Below are 17,793 nucleotides of genomic sequence, written 5' to 3'. Positions count from 1 at the left end.
CTCCCACATCACTCCCCCACCCACACATCACTCCCACACCCACACATCACTGCCACATCACTCCCACACCCACACATCACTCCCACACCCACACATCACTCCCACACCCACACATCACGCCCACATCACTCCCCCACCCACACATCTTCTCCCTCACGTCCACTTCCAGGGAATGTCTTGAGGACCCACTGGGACAGAAGACTAACGCAGTTTTAGCCTAGACATTATTCATACGATTCAAATACAGTTCGAAAGTCTTGAACGCTGACATTACTTCAGTTGGAAAGGAGAAACGTGCTTCTAAATGCACTAAAGTACAATTTTTGAAGTTTTCTTGTTTCAAAAGATATGAGAGACAACCTTTGTATACGTCTTATGCTGTTAAAGGACCAGAAATGATCTTTCGTCTTCTTCTCATACAAAAGCACTACAATACGGTTGAAAGAGCCTTACCTACTTCTTACTGACTGTTACATTACTAACACTTGGGGCATCTCAGATGCATACATGGAAATGTACATAATATACATGTATATATTTATTCATTTATTTAAATCTTTTCCCCCGCCTGTTAAAAAAGATGCTGTATAAAAGCATCATGTTCAACACTTTGGTATTGAAGTTCAGCAAGCAATAACCCATGGCAACCTCACCCATGACAACTAGAGCCACACATATTTATAGTCTGTGCAGCAGGCATTAGAAAAGATGGTGTCGGATTCCTTTATTGGCAAATATTGCTTTAAGCCTTATTGCCAGGCATCTTTCTGCATTTCAGCTGATGTTGTGATGTCTTCAGCCGCACACTGACACGCAAAACTGAGCATCGAGCATCTTGGAGGGTCTGAAGTAAACAGTCACCCACACATGCAAATACCAACACAAACACTTAAACCTCCATAACCAAATCCCTGTAGGACACAGGGCCAGCAAAGACAAGCTCGCCAAGCAAACCAACCCAGTCAAATCCAGTGTTGTATTCTTCACTCTTCGCACACAGACTCCTCGAGATCCACGGCGCCCCCTCTGGTCAGCCTGCGCATCTTGCTGAAGTCATGATCCTTGCGCAGGTAGGACAGGGTGGAGGCTCTCTGTCCGTGCGAGCCCAGCTCGTGGGGCTGCGTGCGGGCAGGGAGGGGCCTCATTTCACCGCCGTCCCTCCAGAACAGGCAGTAGTGCTGGGGGTCGTTGACCCCAAACAACCCTGCGCATGTCTGGGTGAGCACCTCCACGCTCTCCCCTGCCTTCCAGTGGAGGGTCTGGGCTGAACTCCGCTCTGTGTTCTGGAAAAGGACGCGTACAAATCTCTGCAAACACACACATGCAAACACACAAACACACCCAGCCACCGTCACTGCAGAATTGTCGTCTAAGCTCTATATGCAGCGACAGTGTAAAAATTGTAAACATTGACGACAGCTTTTACAACACCACTAAAATGTGTGGGCATCCTTATATAATCAGTCATAGTGCAACTATAAAGTGATTTGTTCGAGCATTTCGATGTTCCCATGACATGGCAGATGAAAGCTCCATCTCAGAAGACTTCACACACACACACAAAGAGCCGTCAGGAGAGGGCTGACAGTGTGGTAAGGTGGAACACAAAGTTCTTCAGTTTTTTGGAATCTATTAAGATGGAGCGGGAATTGGACCTCCAGCATAAGGCAAGAGGAAAGTGCTCAGTGTTCATCAGGAAACACGTCACGTAAACCACTTTTCCACCAACACAGTGCCAGCATCCGTGCAGAAGCTGCTGCTGGTGACCATGAGCCAGTGACCCTTGTAAGAACTGACCTGTGCTGCCACTGCCCGCTGAGAAACTTGTTTTTGTAAAATGTGGAACCGTTTGAGATTTTGGCACCAGTGTTGGCACCATGCCAATTGAAAAGAGCACCCATCCACGCTCAAACATGATAGAAGCTGTGTGTTTATATGCTGAACTGGCAGATACAATGCTTCTCATGCAGCTTAGACCAAAAACGTTTTAGAAAAACATATTTCTTTCCGTTTCTTCTGTTTCTGTGTGTGTGTGTGTGTGTAGGTACACGTTTAAACCTGGTTCTGCTGGCTCTCTCTTTGAATCTTGGCTTCTTGACCCCGCCTTCTGCTCCATTCTCTGAGACTCTCCTGCGCTTCATTGGTTAATCCACTGATTGACGAGTTCCCAGGCTGACTCTGGATGAGCCATATGCTGGCATAGACGCTTGTCAAGTAATACCCTCCTAAAGCAAAACAATCACGCGACGTTCAAGCTTTGGATGAGCGTCAACAAGTTTAACAGACTGAGGCTCAAAATATGTTTTCTGAAATGTATTTGTTTCTAAAAATAATTCTGAATATGAGTCCTATTCATGCAACAAAAAAAATCAGATACTCGTGCTTTTAGTCATAAATGAGTCATACATGCGCAAATTAGTCTTGAACAAAATTACTCTCAGTCAGAAGTGCCCACTGTAATAAGTGTTTAAAGTTTGTCCCTCCTGGGTTCCTGTCAGACTCGGGGCCCTCACCTTCCCCGGTCAACCATGACGGCTCCAACAGCTCCATCATATACTCAGTTTCCAGCAGCATCTGTGGGATGTTACACTGTACAAGCACATAGGACAGTGCGGGCAGGAAATCCTCAGAGCTGAAATCCTGACCTGCACATCATGAGACAGAGGCCTGCGCTAAACACAACGCTCGCGTGGTCAATTCAGACACACTGAGAAATGAACAAATACGGGAAGCAAAAAGGGGATTGTTACGACTTCACACACACACACACACACACACACACACCCCCCCCCAAACACACACACACCCCCCCCCACACACACACACACCCCCCCCCCCCCCCCCCCCACACACACACACACACACACACACACACACACCTGCTTGTCCTCCCATCGCCTTGTATACACTCTTGCACACTTGTAGCAGCAGCAGCACTTTGTCTATGGGCGAGTGGCTTCGCTGCATGAGCGTCAACTTCTTCTTCGCTCTGTCCACGCCGCGAGCGTCCAGAACGCCCACGCGCACACGCAGACGCTCCAGCGCCCCCTCCTGGTAGGCCTGCAGGCTGTTGGCGAACCTCTGGAGAGAGCCGTCCTGGGTGTGGAGGGAGTGCAACGTCTGGCCCAGCTGGATCTTCAGCGGTTTGAGCACGCACCCAAAGAGAGCCTTCTCCAGCGCCAGGTCTGGGGGGGGGGGGGGGGGGGGGGGGGGGGGCAAGCACAGTCACATTCAAGTAATATGTCTGCAGTTCCTCCCCAAAAATGTGTCTGCTCATAAAACATGCTGAACTCTCCAAGGATGAGAACCACAAGCTAAATCCAGAATCCAAAGTATTAGACCAAGAAAATGAGCACACATTCGTTTGAGAACTCTTGTTAGTAATGTGAAGAGGCGTGTCCAGGGACGCGTGAGCTGCCGGGCTGTTTGGGTCCCATGTAATCTCTCTCTCCTGCACTACATAATCCCCACCACATCACCTTCAGACTGCTTTCACCAAATAATGTTGCCGCACTAAATCTCAGACTATGAAGTGTTAAAATGTGTTAAAATTCAAATAATAAAAACCTCAGGAAAACACGTCTTCTGACGCAAATGAGTTATGACGTCGCAGTCTGTGACAGATGCACCTCTTTATTAACACGCACAAGGCAGAACAAACTAAATTCTGCTCCTAGTCTCTCCTCTGCTTCCTACCTCACACACACACACACACACACACACACACACACACACACACACACACACCTCACCAGGAGAATGCGTGGGACTATGATATGTGCTTATGATAAATGAGAAGCACAAAATGCAAACGGCTCCACCCACACAGCCGAGGTGAAGCGTCGTCAGGCTGCCCGGAGAGACGGCCACATGCACACACACGCACATGCACACACACACACACACGCACAAACACACCAGAGCACAGCTGTCTCCTTCTCTCTCTCACATACACACACACACACACACACTTACTTGCTCACATATGCATATACACACGCAGGTACACGTATTTAACACACACACACACACACACACACACACACACACACACACACACAATATTCCTTCATCTTTCTCTGAGGTTGTGAAAATACTTTAGGACAGTGACGTGACTGACATATCTGTCATATTCTGATTGAAACTATTATGGGTCTTCCATATCATGAGTGACATATACAGCTTCCTCAGCAATAATGCTTACAGCCCATATACTGCCAACCAGGCCAGTCAATATGATTCTTTCCTGAACCACTAGCTTGCTTAAAGGTTTAATAAAAAGCACAACAGGTCGCTCGTATCTCAAAGGTTTCTTTTGCGATACACAATTTAAGATGATAAACAACCTCACAGAGCTCACAAACGAAACACCACAGAGGCAGGTGTTCAAACATCATGGCCAAACCTTTCTCATTCTCCGGCACCAGAGTCTCGATGGGCGGCTCCAGTTCTCCAGCCTCCAGCAGGAGGCTCTTGGCCTGGGTGAGGAACCTCCTCAGGGCCTGAAGCAGCTCCACGGAGGAGCCCCAGTGTGGGGCCTTCATCTCATCCCGGAGCTTCTCCAGGAACTCCAGGACGGAGGAGCCGAGAGCCGAGTGGCGGTCGCGGGACAGCTCGTCCACCAGACGGGCCACGCGGCGCTCGGGGGCGAAGACGCACACGAAGGCCGCGCTCATGCGCCGCAGCGTGGAGGCGGGGTTTGCTACCGGGAAGCGGGAGCCGCGCGCCATGGGCGGCCACTGCAGGGCGGGGTCTATGTGTGACTCCGCCTCCTCCTCCTCGAGGCTGCTGAAGGAGCTGTTGCTGTCCAGCTCGGCGAGGGAGGGGGCGCGGCGTCGCTCCAGGGCCAGGCACACACTCTCGTCTGGGGCCTGATCAGAGTCCTCAGGCTGGGGGGCCTGGAACACCACGGGAGAGAAGGGGATGTTGTGTACACACTAAAACACACACACACACACACACACTCAAACTCACACTCACTCACACACTCACACACACTCACACACACACTCACACACACTCACACACACTCACACACACTCACACACACTCACTCACACTCACTCACACTCACTCACACTCACACTCACTCACATCACACACACACTCACATCACACACACACTCACACACACACACACACACACACACACACACACACACACACACACTCACTGGAGGCGTGTCGCCCAGCATCTGCTCGTCCTCCTCCTCGGAGGCCGGAGCCAGAGCCGGCGTGCGCCTGAGCAGGCCGACACCGCTGGCCCGTCGCGAGGCCCCCCGGCCGGGGGTCAGACCCTCGGGGGCGCCATCGCTCCTCTCGCCCTCCGCCGAGCCCAGGCAGAAGGACGACTCGCTGGACAGACGCACGCGCAGGCTGCGCTTGAAGCGGTGCCGCTTCTGAGAGGCGGCCCGGCTCGGCTGGGCCGGCTGCAGGAACAGGGGGTTGATGAAGCAGGGCGAGTTCGCCTTGGAGGGTCGCCGCGACGACGGGGCCGCGGGTCCGTTGGGAGGCCCGGGGGACGTCTGGGAGCTCCAGAACTCTACGGAGGAGCAGGAGGAACACGGGAAGGCTGCTAGATAAAAGCATCATCCAGACTGGTCTGGTCTGTTCTGTTGTGTGGTGTGTGTGTGTGTGTGTGTGTGTGTGGGCAGTACAGTTTTTACCCAAACCAAGGTGAGAAATGTTCTCTAGCTGCGTGTGGTTGGTGGCTTGAGCAATGGCCTCAGGAAGCTCCAGAGGAAAGGGCAACACATCCCTACCAAACACACACACACACACACACACACACACACACACACACACACACACACGCTTTTCATCTCTTTCTTCAGAAAATGGAATTCTGCATATGACAGTTTCTAATATGAAAAACCTTAATGCATTCCGAGCACTTCTATAATGCTTTGAGGCAACATCTAGATCAAAACACTATGAAACCAAATTAGAGAGATAATATTTCATATCTCTCTTATTTTTCAGACAGAGGTAGGTGTGTGTGTGTGGGGCGGAGGGAGGTGTGTGTGTGTGTGTGTGTGTGTGTGTGTGTGTGTGTGTGTGTGTGTGTGCGTGCGTGTGGCAGGGGGAGGTGTGTGTGTGTGTGTGTGTGTGTGTGTGTGTGTGTGCATACGTGTGTGTGCTACCTGCTTATGCAGTAGAACGCCACCAGTCTGCACAGGTCAGGAAAGCTGAGGGCTGATGTTTGCAGAGAGAAGGCTGCAAAGAGAGACAGCACAGAGCACATTCACCACACAAACCTTACACAAGCACCCCGCGCTGGGATCAGGACAGAAGGACAGCACTTCCTCTCCTTCCCAGACAACGGAAAACAAAAGTCAACATCACGGACTCTGAAGAGTTTGTTCCCTCGTCGCTGAGAAGACAGTCTTGGAATATAGATGTGTGAATCTGTGTTGAGTAATTATGAAACTTTTGCTTCCTTGTTACTTCTGACAGACCGCTGGTGTTGGGCTACGCACCTGGCAAGCGCACAGACGAGATGAACAAATTCTGACCACTGCTGAAGGTCAGAAATGACTCATCATTTCTCTCCCAACTCCTCCAAAGCTCACACACACACACGACAGTGAGCGCCGGACATGTTGAACGACAAACATGCATGGAGTGTGTGCTTTGAGTGGACGAAACACAGCTGCAAACCATAAACACAGAGGGAATGAGAGGTGTGTGAGTGACAAACATTTGAAGTGAAGATGTGTGTGAAGAGACAGAAAAGAGAGGGATACAGAAAATAGAGAGAGAGAGAAAGAGAGAGAGAGAGAGAGAGAGAGAGAATGGCTTATTTATTTGCTTTATATGACTTACAGTATTTGTTGAGCCAATATGGAAACATGAATGAAAACATGATTTACATCAGTCTCAAATGACATCACAGTTTATACGTATGATGTGAACCTAAACACAGAATTTAAAATGTATATAAATATGTGCACTTTGTCTGTGAATATGAGGACATTGTTTGTATGCACATATGTGTGTGTGTATGTGTGTGTGTGTGTCACTCACTAGAGTCTTCCTCACGGATGGGATATTGTGTGACACACAAACCGCTCTCCTGAACCCTCACACACAGCACCTTCCTCTGGGTGGACACACACTTACATACCAGGAACGTCTGCACAGAGACACAAAGGATTAACGTCTATTTTCCATTCAGTAAACCACATCATTATTTTCCATCAGACTTCAGTTTCCATGTTACACATGCAGTCAACATCATCTTACAGATTTTTGTGGCTTTGGTATCATAGGCCCTACAAACACACGGGTGAACGTCTCACGCACACGTGAAGACATTACTGAACGGATGCCACGTCATCCACGTGACCAGTTGCCTCACCCCAACTAATTCTCTTTGCAGGATGCAGAGGGCGGAGTCAGGGTTGATTGACAGCTGAAGCCAGATGGAATGTGTGAGGAGGAGGCGGTCCAGAACACTCAGACTCCTGTGAAGAGAGTCATCCATCTAGAACACAGACAGAAGATATCAAAGCACCTCCACCACCTTTAACACACCGTACTTTAAACCACAGAGTTCAGTGTTCAGTGGAACACACAGGTTCTCTTCAACATGGCGGTGTGTTCACAATAAAGGCCACGCAGCCCACACTGTCATATTCCAGGCCAGGCATCTTATGACCGTAGTTAAGGTAAATTAATATAAAGTTAATGTAAGATTTAAGATTTTAAGATATTTAAGAAGGAATTAAAGTTTTTGTAAACTTAAGTTAAGATGACGTGTCCCGTAAGGAACCATAAAGGAATGTGTGATGTTACGTAGTCCTGATGAAAAAACAAAGCCCTCAGGAGAACTGTCCCCTTGTTATGACGTCATGGACAAACCAATCATAGTATCAGGCACACGTACGTCCCCGTAGACACAAGACTCTCTCTCTTACTCACTCACATGTCCATGAGAGTGATGTACATCAGCACCAGTTCAATTCAATTACAATGATGATTACCAAACACTCCAACAACACTTTGTCTATACAGTCACTCTCTCCATCTCTCTTTCTCTCTCTCTCTCTTTTCCTCTCTGTCTGAGCAGCAGCAGTGTGACATTGTGTGGGCAGCTTACAGAGCGCTTGAGTGTAGCGGCAGATGGTTGCCATGGCAACAGATGCCTACACATGCTAACAGGCATTCCCACTCAGTCAGAGACACCTACTCCATCAAGGCCCACACACACACACACACAAGCTCACATGCACACACATGATCAAATACATACACACACACACACACATGCTTACACTGTATGCCCTTTCTCACAGACACATACACACGCCTCATCAAAAAGGCTGTAAAAACTTAGAATAGAGAGGGTGTTTCTCTCTCTCTCTCTCTCTCTCTCTCTCTCTCTCTCTCTCTTTCCTTGTCTCCCTCGCTCTCTGTCTGGTTAGTTTAAGGAGAGAGTTGCTTATCATCATAACTTCTGCTCACACAATGCACTTCAGGTTATTTTTATAGCTGCTGCATTTGAAGCCCGCTCTTCTGTCGTTCCTCCGAAAGCTTACATAACGCAACAGTAGCACGGCAACCAAATGGGGGCCACTGATGTCACAAAGGTAACCAGACACCCAGCGCAGGAAGGCGTGGCTTACACTGGAGCGGACCCGCCTCTGCCTGGTCTCCCACTGCCCTCTCTTACACATCACCACCAGGCGGTGTGTGTTTGATGAGCCACACCTTTCTGAAACACGAGTTCTGAAACACGAGTGCCGAGACCTACATCACCATAACAAATGATAATACAGTCCTGCTCGGCAACAGCGAAGCAAATTAGCATGTACTGTGGGAACATTTACACGTGCTAAACCTGCTAAATAGGAGATATATATAGCTCAAGATCTGCATCTTTGACTTGAGGTTCAGTTATCTTCTATATCAGAGCCCCTTTTGCTGCTGTTGTCAAATCTGGGGTCCTATGCGATGGGCCATGTGTTGTTCCAAAGAGCCATTCAGAATAGCTACCACATACATCACAACCCATTTCATCACCAAATAAGTTTAAAAAAACTTTTTTAAAAAGCTGTTAGGAACGAAGCTCGTACAACTCTCGCACACAGGCAAACGCACACAGGTAAACGCACACAGGTAAACGGACACAGGCAAACGGACACAGGCCCACTGTACCAAAAGAGTCAGAATAAACATAAAAACCAGAGTGAAACGCTACGTACGCCTAACATGACCCTGGCTGGCCTGCATCATGTTAATGAGAGAGAAAGAGGAAGGAGTGAGCATAAATGAACAGTGTTGGTCCATTTGCAGTGTAGGCACCCCTTATATAAAAACCTGAACAGCTAACTGCCTACACACTCAGTTATGCAAGAGAGCAGCGGGACCTAAAACCGAAGAACAGGGAAGAGAGAGAGAGAGACAGAGCGAGAGAGATAGAAGGAGAAAAAAGATAAAGAAAGACAGAGAGAGAAAGTGTAAGGTTCTGGTGCCTCCTGCTCTACAATAGAGAGAGAGAGAGAGAGAGAGAGAGAGAGAGAGAGAGAGAGAGAGAGAGAGAGAGAGAGAGAGAGAGAGAGAGAGAGAGAGGCTACCAGAAGGATGGAAAGGGAGTGGAAAAAAGCAGCAGCCTCAGATTGAATGAGGGGGCAGAAACATGGAGGGAAAGTGAAACACAAGTCACCATCTCTGCTCTGTGAAGCTGAACATCACACACCACGACTGTAGGGCATATGGGCATGGTTGATATCACACTCCATGCCTGTAGGGCATGTGGGCATGGTTGACATCACACACCACGACTGTAGGGCATGTGGGCATGGTTCATATCACACTCCATGCCTGTAGGGCATGTGGGCATGGTTGACATCACACACCACAGCTGTAGGGCATGTGGGCATGGTTGACATCACACACCACAGCTGTAGGGCATATGGGCATGGTTGATATCACACACCACGACTGTAGGGCATATGGGCATGGTTGATATCACACACCACGACTGTAGGGCATATGGGCATGGTTGACATCACACACCACAGCTGTAGGACATATGTGCATAGGTGACATCACACACCACGCCTGTAGGGCATGTGGGCATGGTTGATATCACACTCCACGCCTGTAGGGCATGTGGGCATGGTTGACATCACATACCACGGCTGTAGGGCATATGTGCATAGGTGACATCACACACCACGACTGTAGGGCATGTGGGCATGGTTGACATCACACACCACGACTGTAGGGCATGTGGGCATGGTTGACCACACACCACGACTGTAGGGCATATGGGCATGGTTGACATCACACACCACGGCTGTAGGGCATATGTGCATAGGTGACATCACACACCACAGCTGTAGGGCATATGTGCATGGTTGACATCACACACCACGGCTGTAGGGCATATGTGCATAGGTGACATCACACACCACGACTGTAGGGCATGTGGGCATGGTTGACATCACATACCACGGCTGTAGGGCATGTGGGCATGGTTGACATCACATATCACGGCTGTAGGGCATGTGGGCATGGTTGACATCACACACCACGACTGTAGGGCATATGGGCATGGTTGACATCACACACCACGACTGTAGGGCATATGGGCATGGTTGACATCATACACCACGACTGTAGGGCATATGGGCATGGTTGACATCATACACCACAACTGTAGGGCATGTGGGCATGGTTGACATCACACACAATGACTGAAGGGCATGTGGGCATAGGTGATTTCACACACTGTGGCTGTAGGGCATATGTGCATAGGTGACATCACACACCACGACTGTAGGGCATATGGGCATAGGTGACATCACACATCACGGCTGTAGGGCATATGTGCATAGGTGACATCACACACCACGATTGTAGGGCATGTGGGCATAGGTGACATCACACACCACGATTGTAGGGCATGTGGGCATAGGTGACATCACACACTGTGGCTGTAGGGCATGTGGGCATAGGTGACATCCTACACCACAACTGTAGGGCATGTGGGCATGGTTGACATCACACACAATGACTGTAGGGCATGTGGGCATAGGTGACATCACACATCACGACTGTAGGGCATATGGGCATAGGTGACATCACACATCATGACTGTAGGGCATATGGGCATAGGTGACATCACACATCACGACTGTAGGGCATGTGGGCATAGGTGACATCACACACAATGACTGTAGGGCATGTGGGCATAGGTGACATCACACACAATGACTGTAGGGCATGTGGGCATAGGTGACATCACACATCATGACTGTAGGGCATATGGGCATAGGTGACATCACACATCACGACTGTAGGGCATATGGGCATAGGTGACATCACACACTGTGGCTGTAGGCCATGAGCAGGGTTGACATCACACATCACGACTGTAGGGCATATGGGCATAGGTGACATCACACACTGTGGCTGTAGGCCATGAGCAGGGTTGACATCACACACTACACCTCTAGGGCACATGAGCATGAGTGACATCACACACCATGACTGTAATGCATATGGCGCCGCATCTAAATGTATGTAATGCAGCGGCCACTCTGGGTTCTCGGTGCTGTACACCGGGGCACCAGGGGAACTTCAATTTCCCACTCTTGGGACCAATACTGAAGAAAAAAAGTAAATTGAATGAATGAATGAACGGCTGACATCACACACTACAACTCTAGGGCATATGGACAAGGCTGACATCATGACTCCAGTGAATGTGGGCATAGTTGACATCACAAACCATGGCTGAAGGACATTTGGGCATGTTTGCCATCACACACAATAACTGTAGGGCTTGGGGCATGGTTGACATCACACGTCACGACTATGGGGCATATAGGCATGGTTGACATCACACATCACGACTATGGGGCATATAGGCATAGGTGACATCACACATCATGGCTGTAGGGCATGAGCATAATTGGCACCAGGAGGGCGTCTTCTACACAACCTCAGCTATCAACATCTGCTTAGGGATCGATTGCGTGCCCAAAGTATTGTGGGTAATTAACGTGACCTGCCTGTTGACATATAATGAAGCTAAACTGCTAGTAAAACACTGTCTACTCTTTTAGAAGATTCTGAATAATCCAGTTCTGGGCCATCGCAATTGCTACTGCAACGGGGAGAAAAAAAGCTCAGATGAGTTTTGACAGTCTTGGGCCGAGTGTGGTGTTCACTCTGCCTCGGTCTTCAAGATTCGTTCTCCAGGCTGTCAAGCTAAACTGTCAAAGTTGGGGACAAACTTGAGAAGAACTCTGTCCATATCCTGCACTTCCTCCCTCGTCTGGAGCTTATAGATCTGCACTGAATGGTCACCCTGAAGCTCCACTGCGTGGAGTTGAACGTGGTGAAATAGGAGCCAGGCATGTCAATACAGTTGTGAAGGAGGACCAGTCTAAATGATTCAGTTTATGAGTAAGGAGGCATAATGGTGGGGTTGGTGTTGGTGTGTGTGTGTGTATGTGTGTGGGTGTGTATGTGTGTGTTTCCTCTCGTCACTTTCTGACTAAACTGCTGAAGCTTGCTGCCAAAACAAGGCCTTCACATCAAAGAGTGTCAAAACAACAGCCTACAGTATCGTATTATCCTTCACCTAACATACTCCAACACCCCAACTCCCTCTCTATACATCTCTCTCTATCTCTCTCTCTCTCACCCATACACACACACTCATGCACACACCTCCTCTTCGCTGAGTGGTTTAGGATTGTGTGACCGGTGAGTGAAGTGCCTCTCATTCTGATTAAGAGCAGCAAATCTGGGCAAAGTTAAGCAATCCTAGAGAAAATATACGACATTTACCTGGTCTGAATGTGTGTGTGTGTGTGTGTGTGTGTGTGTGTGTGTGTGTGTGTGTGTCGGATCGATGAGCCTTGAAGAGCTTGCACTGAGGTAACTGATAGAAAGGTGATTGGATGTTCTGGTGTCTGATACGGAAGGTCAGAGATGGTTTGGTATGCTGGTGTCTGATAGGGAAGGTTAGAGATGGTTTGGTATGCTGGTGTCTGATAGGGAAGGTTAGAGATGGTTTGGTATGCTGGTGTCTGATAGGGAAGGTTAGAGATGGTTTGGTATGCTGGTGTCTGATTGGGAAGGCGAGTGATGGTTAAGTGTCTGATAGGGAAGGTTAGTGTTGGCAGAGTGTCTGATTGGGATGTTAAGTGATGGTTGTCTGATATTGAACGTTATGATATTGAGTGCTGATTGGGTATTCTGTAGTCTGATTTGAAAGGTGAGTGACAGTATGCTGGTGTCTGGTTCAATTCAAAAGGTAACTGATAGTTGAGTGTCTGAGTTAGTTGAGTATTTATTTGAGTTGAGTGTTTATTGTGTTTGCTGGTATGTCTGATAGGGAAGGTGAGTGATGATTGGATGTCTGATAGGGAAGGTGAGTGATGATTGGATGTCTGATAGGGAAGGTGAGTGATGATTGAATGTCTGATAGGGAAGGTGAGTGGTGGTTGGATGTCTGATAGGGAAGGTGAGTGATGATTGGATGTCTGATAGGGAAGGTGAGTGATGATTGGATGTCTGATAGGGAAGGTGAGTGATGATTGGATGTCTGATAGGGAAGGGGAGTGGTGGATGGATGTCTGATAGGGAAGGTGAGTGATGATTGGATGTCTGATAGGGAAGGTGAGTGATGATTGAATGTCTGATAGGGAAGGGGAGTGGTGGATGGATGTCTGATAGGGAAGGTGAGTGGTGGATGGATGTCTGATAGGGAAGGTGAGTGGTGGATGGATGTCTGATAGGGAAGGGGAGTGATGATTGGATGTCTGATAGGGAAGGTGAGTGATGATTGAATGTCTGATAGGGAAGGTGAGTGATGATTGGATGTCTGATAGGGAAGGTGAGTGATGATTGGATGTCTGATAGGGAAGGTGAGTGATGATTGAATGTCTGATAGGGAAGGGGAGTGATGGTTGGGTAGAATGGGTCTGTCCTATACTGTCCACTGTGAGTATTGGATGAGTGGATCCATTTTGGCACCAAGCCAGCACAGAACCAGCCGTACAGACCAGATTTACCAAAGCTTTTATTTATATTAAACAGTGGGAATCCATGAGACCGAACTGCCATTGGCCCATAAATCAATGTCTGCAGGCAGTGCTCAAGTGGCTGCATATCGATGAGAAAAGCAACATTTTGAAAGAAGTGAATCCCTTGATAAGTAGCTAGCTGTCTTTAGAGTTAGGAGCAAGTGTTTTCACGTCACAGGACACTACACGGAGGATCTTCTGTCAAAATCAAAGACAAATGACAAAATGTGACTTCAGCAATGTCCTCACATGGTCACCAAGGCAACAGAGTGCTTAGAAATATGGTAATGACATCAACATATGAGCAGCATTCGTCAATGACAAACACCGAACAGGTTCCATGCATGAGTCAGAGAATAGTGAACAATACAGCGTTATATTGCACTAGTGAATATGCGTGTGTGTGTGTGTGTGTGTGTGTGTGTGTGTGTGTGTGTGTGCGCAAGCACTGTTTGAAAATAACAAGAAAGAGAAACGGAAAACAGAAAGATGGGGAATAGCGGGAAAAGGGGAGAAAGAGGAGGGAGGGGGAGGGGGGAGGGAGAGAAAGTGTGTGTTCTTTCCCATGAGGCCCTCACATTCTTCACACTTCCACCCCCACAGGCAGAGCTGAGCTGCTGGGCAAGGTAGCGTCTCTCTACCTCCATCAACAGAGCTACATGGGAACAGGGCAACCGGGAGTCACACTAATACTTACACAAGACCCTCATCAACAGAGCAGCTGTGGTATAGAGGCTCGGACTCTGTGACCACTCGTGAGGATGAAGATGAGGAGGAGGAGGAGCAGCTTCCTATTCTTCACCGTGAGTTTGGAGCTGTATTAAACCTCACACTTATTTCAAAACAGGAGGTGCCTGCTATAAAAAGCAAGCTATGTGCCCACCTAAAGACCACTGCAGAAAAAAAAACTCCCAGTTGCGTCACACTCTGAAACAGCAAGCACGGGCTCTACAAGAGCCGGACCTTAAGGGCACACTTTGAAGTATGACATAAAACATAAGGAATTAATAAATGTATGACGTTATGTCAGTTCAGATAAAGTTATACCAGGACAACATAACGAAAGACATTACATAACGAATAATGTATCGGTAAAAAAAAATCCCAATATACTGCTGAATAACATGTAGAGGAACAGTGGTATTGAAGTTACCTTTGCCATTAGCTGATTCATGACGCACGTCTGTCTTACATGTTAACAAAGCAGGTGTAGATGGCGACGGCGAGAAGATTGATCGATAGAAACGTGAGAAACTTTACCTTGTCTTCTAATTGAAGGCAGTTCCGCATCTGAAGTTCAACACCAGGTTCATCGGAGCGGAGGATTCAGCTGCGTGTAATCTCCGCGCGCATATATCATGTCGCATGATTTCACTTTATCTTAGGAAGTATATTTATGAAGAGCCGAGCCCCCGAATTCGTCTGTTGGTGTGATTCAGATGGAGATTCACCCACTGTATTCCTTACGCATGCTTCGCCTTGTCACTCGCTCATTTTAAAACACACACCCAACTTTTCCCATGCCAGCGCCACCGCCAGCGCCCGTGTACGCATGCGTCCGCAGCGGCATCAGAAATCATCTTCACTCGAACCGGAATTTAATACAAAAAAATAATAAGGTTGCTATTTATTGAAAGAATCTGAAACTCATCTGCATTCGTTTGCTGGGCAATTAAATCAACTACAAGACTTTCAATTGCAGCTTGTTTTTCAGTGGTGTAGCAATTTGAAAGTACATGAAAAAGACCCCACACATATATAGCTAGAGATATAATTTATCTGAGGAAAACACCTACGTAATGAAACTGAAGTAGGTTATTCAAGAGCGCACAAAACTAGTCATCGATCGATAAGCGCAGCCCACCAAGTGCTGTATTGGCTGTAATCACCTACCTGCGCGCGCGGAGAGCGCCATAGCGCGCGTGTGGCAGACAGTTCGGGAAGCGCTGCACTATTTTATTTGTCCACTGGGTGGCGCCAAATGAGAGCGTTTGAGAACCGCTAACACGAAAACGCTCACGTGCCTCTCAGAGATGATGAAAATAATAATAATAATAATAATAATAATAATAATAATAATAATAATAATAATAATAATGTTTTCCTTGCATTACGACAGTTCTTGTCTCTAGTACTTTTAAGAACAAGGTAGCCTATAAAGTATCATCTTCTCATCCACTTTAGGACGTCTATCAGCAGCTCTCGTTTTGTGTATTAGCCTACTTTCTGAGCGTTTATGTGCTTTAATATTCTTAGCATCTACACAGCTACCCCCAGAACGCCGCGCAACACATAAAACTCCAACGTTAACGTAAATGTTTCCGTGAGAAAAAGGCTACTTATTTGGAAAATAACATGGGTACTGGCCCAAATAAGAACTTTCTTGAGAACATTACTATGGGACGTGCATATTTAGGCAAAATAGCTCTACGTATCTTGATACATTTTAATGTAATTAATTTAATGGTTTAATATTTTAGATTTATAAATGGTGACTTTATCATGTTTGAAAGATCAATTTAAGGATCATTTGTCCGTTTGTCTAATGTGGATGAGATACATTATGTATAAGAGGGGCATAATGAGTGTCATAATGAATGAAGCATGTTCAGGCTTTTTGCTGGAGGATGTTGTTAAGTTAAAGCACCCAGAGTGAATTAAACGTGCGTTATAGACCATGGCCCGGCGGTAAGCTCTATGTTGCCCGGCCATGTTGCATAGACCCCAGGTCGATTACCCCCTCTGACACCCTCCACTCAACATTTACGACACTGCTGCCAACATTTGAATTGTGTTTATTTACCTTTCAATTCGTCGTGCCTGCCTACCGTGAATTATAGGTTTCAAGCCATTAAAGCAATTTAGAAGCAACAGTGTCGCCAAACGATTCCGTACCACAACAGTAGTTAAGGGTATTGAAGGGATGTCGTTAGCATTTTCTTATTGTTCTGTGATACCACATGATAGTAGCCACTAACATTACGTCTGACACAGAGGCGATCTTTGCATAGAGGCGTGGCTAGGCAACTGCTTTGGGCCCCTCCCACTGCAGCCCACTGTAGGGGCCCCCAGACTAGCTAACTTATTTCTCACATATTAATGTTGATGGGCCCCCTAGCTAAATTCGCCTTGAGCCCCCAAATTGCTAAGTCCGCCACTGGTCTGACATGTCTGTGGATGTCTCACTCCGGTGATCCAGTGCTGTTCAGAGATGCTCTTGCGTCACCACTCAAATCCCTGCCGCTAAGCCCCGCCTCCAGGTGCACTATACAAGGGACCACAAGCTACCTTCAATCACGTGATCGAAGCAAGAGGGAGGGGCCTATCATCACTCAGGTGCGCATGTATGTGATTTAGGGAGCGTTATCAGTGTTATATTTCCTGATGAAGCTACTGTTCAACACTACATGATTAATGGCGTAAATGATTATTGAAAACATTTTTTCTCATATAACTATTAAAACTAATTAGTTGTGCAAGCGTTTTCAAAATTAAATTATCCTCTTCGCCCATAAACAAGCTATGTAGGCAAATGTAGTTTCTATCTTGGTGTTAACATAGAGAGACGATACAAACACATGCAAACAACTGTCCTCTGCCCAGTATGTCGTCGTTTTGTTTTGCTTATACAAACAAATCTCCGCTTGACCGGTGCGCGGTATAAAAAAGGAATCGCGCTGTAGTTTGCACGCGCTGCAGCTCTCGTTAATTAACAGCAGAAGCGGCGCGGAACGCGCTGGACGCG

At 47.5% G+C, this 17,793-nt stretch overlaps 1 protein-coding gene across 3 annotated transcripts; it reads right to left on the bottom strand.

Annotated features, from left to right (window-relative positions):
- rin1b (Ras and Rab interactor 1b) lies at nt 1-15,866 on the bottom strand. Of its 3 annotated transcripts, XM_076972245.1 has the most exons (11): nt 15,309-15,866; nt 7,361-7,486; nt 7,027-7,135; nt 6,144-6,216; nt 5,667-5,758; nt 5,175-5,542; nt 4,406-4,898; nt 2,880-3,185; nt 2,514-2,645; nt 2,059-2,225; nt 4-1,307 (listed from the first exon to the last, which is right to left on the bottom strand). In XM_076972245.1, the coding sequence occupies exons 1-11, from the start codon at nt 15,336-15,338 to the stop codon at nt 984-986; spliced, it is 2,220 nt and encodes a 739-aa protein (XP_076828360.1). In that variant the 5' UTR covers nt 15,339-15,866; the 3' UTR covers nt 4-983. The 3 variants fall into 3 exon arrangements, with proteins under 3 accessions (XP_076828361.1, XP_076828362.1, XP_076828360.1); XM_076972246.1 differs by lacking the exons at nt 7,027-7,135; nt 7,361-7,486; nt 15,309-15,866 and adding exons at nt 6,480-6,652; nt 6,826-6,914 and having other exon boundaries at nt 1-1,307; XM_076972247.1 differs by lacking the exons at nt 7,361-7,486; nt 15,309-15,866 and adding an exon at nt 6,480-6,652 and having other exon boundaries at nt 2-1,307; nt 7,027-7,134.
- Nucleotides 15,867-17,793: the final 1,927 nt, after the last annotated feature.

This window comes from Brachyhypopomus gauderio, chromosome 14 (assembly GCF_052324685.1).
Source record: "Brachyhypopomus gauderio isolate BG-103 chromosome 14, BGAUD_0.2, whole genome shotgun sequence".
In the NCBI taxonomy this organism is placed as follows: domain Eukaryota; kingdom Metazoa; phylum Chordata; class Actinopteri; order Gymnotiformes; family Hypopomidae; genus Brachyhypopomus; species Brachyhypopomus gauderio.
Note: the sequence above shows the minus strand (reverse complement) of the source record. Positions and strands in the feature narration are given on the sequence as shown.

What these genes read in the sequence shown, in the direction of transcription:
- rin1b (XM_076972245.1), bottom strand. Translation starts at nt 15,338, where the DNA reads ATGCGGAACTGCCTTCAATTAGAAGACAAG. An exon ending in GCGTTCTACTGCATAAGCAG is followed by an intron (nt 5,759 to 6,143) that starts GTAGCACACACA and finishes TGTGTTTGGTAG; the next exon opens with GGATGTGTTGCCCTTTCCTC. An exon ending in GAGAGAGCCAGCAGAACCAG is followed by an intron (nt 1,308 to 2,058) that starts GTTTAAACGTGT and finishes GTGTGTTTGCAG; the next exon opens with AGATTTGTACGCGTCCTTTT.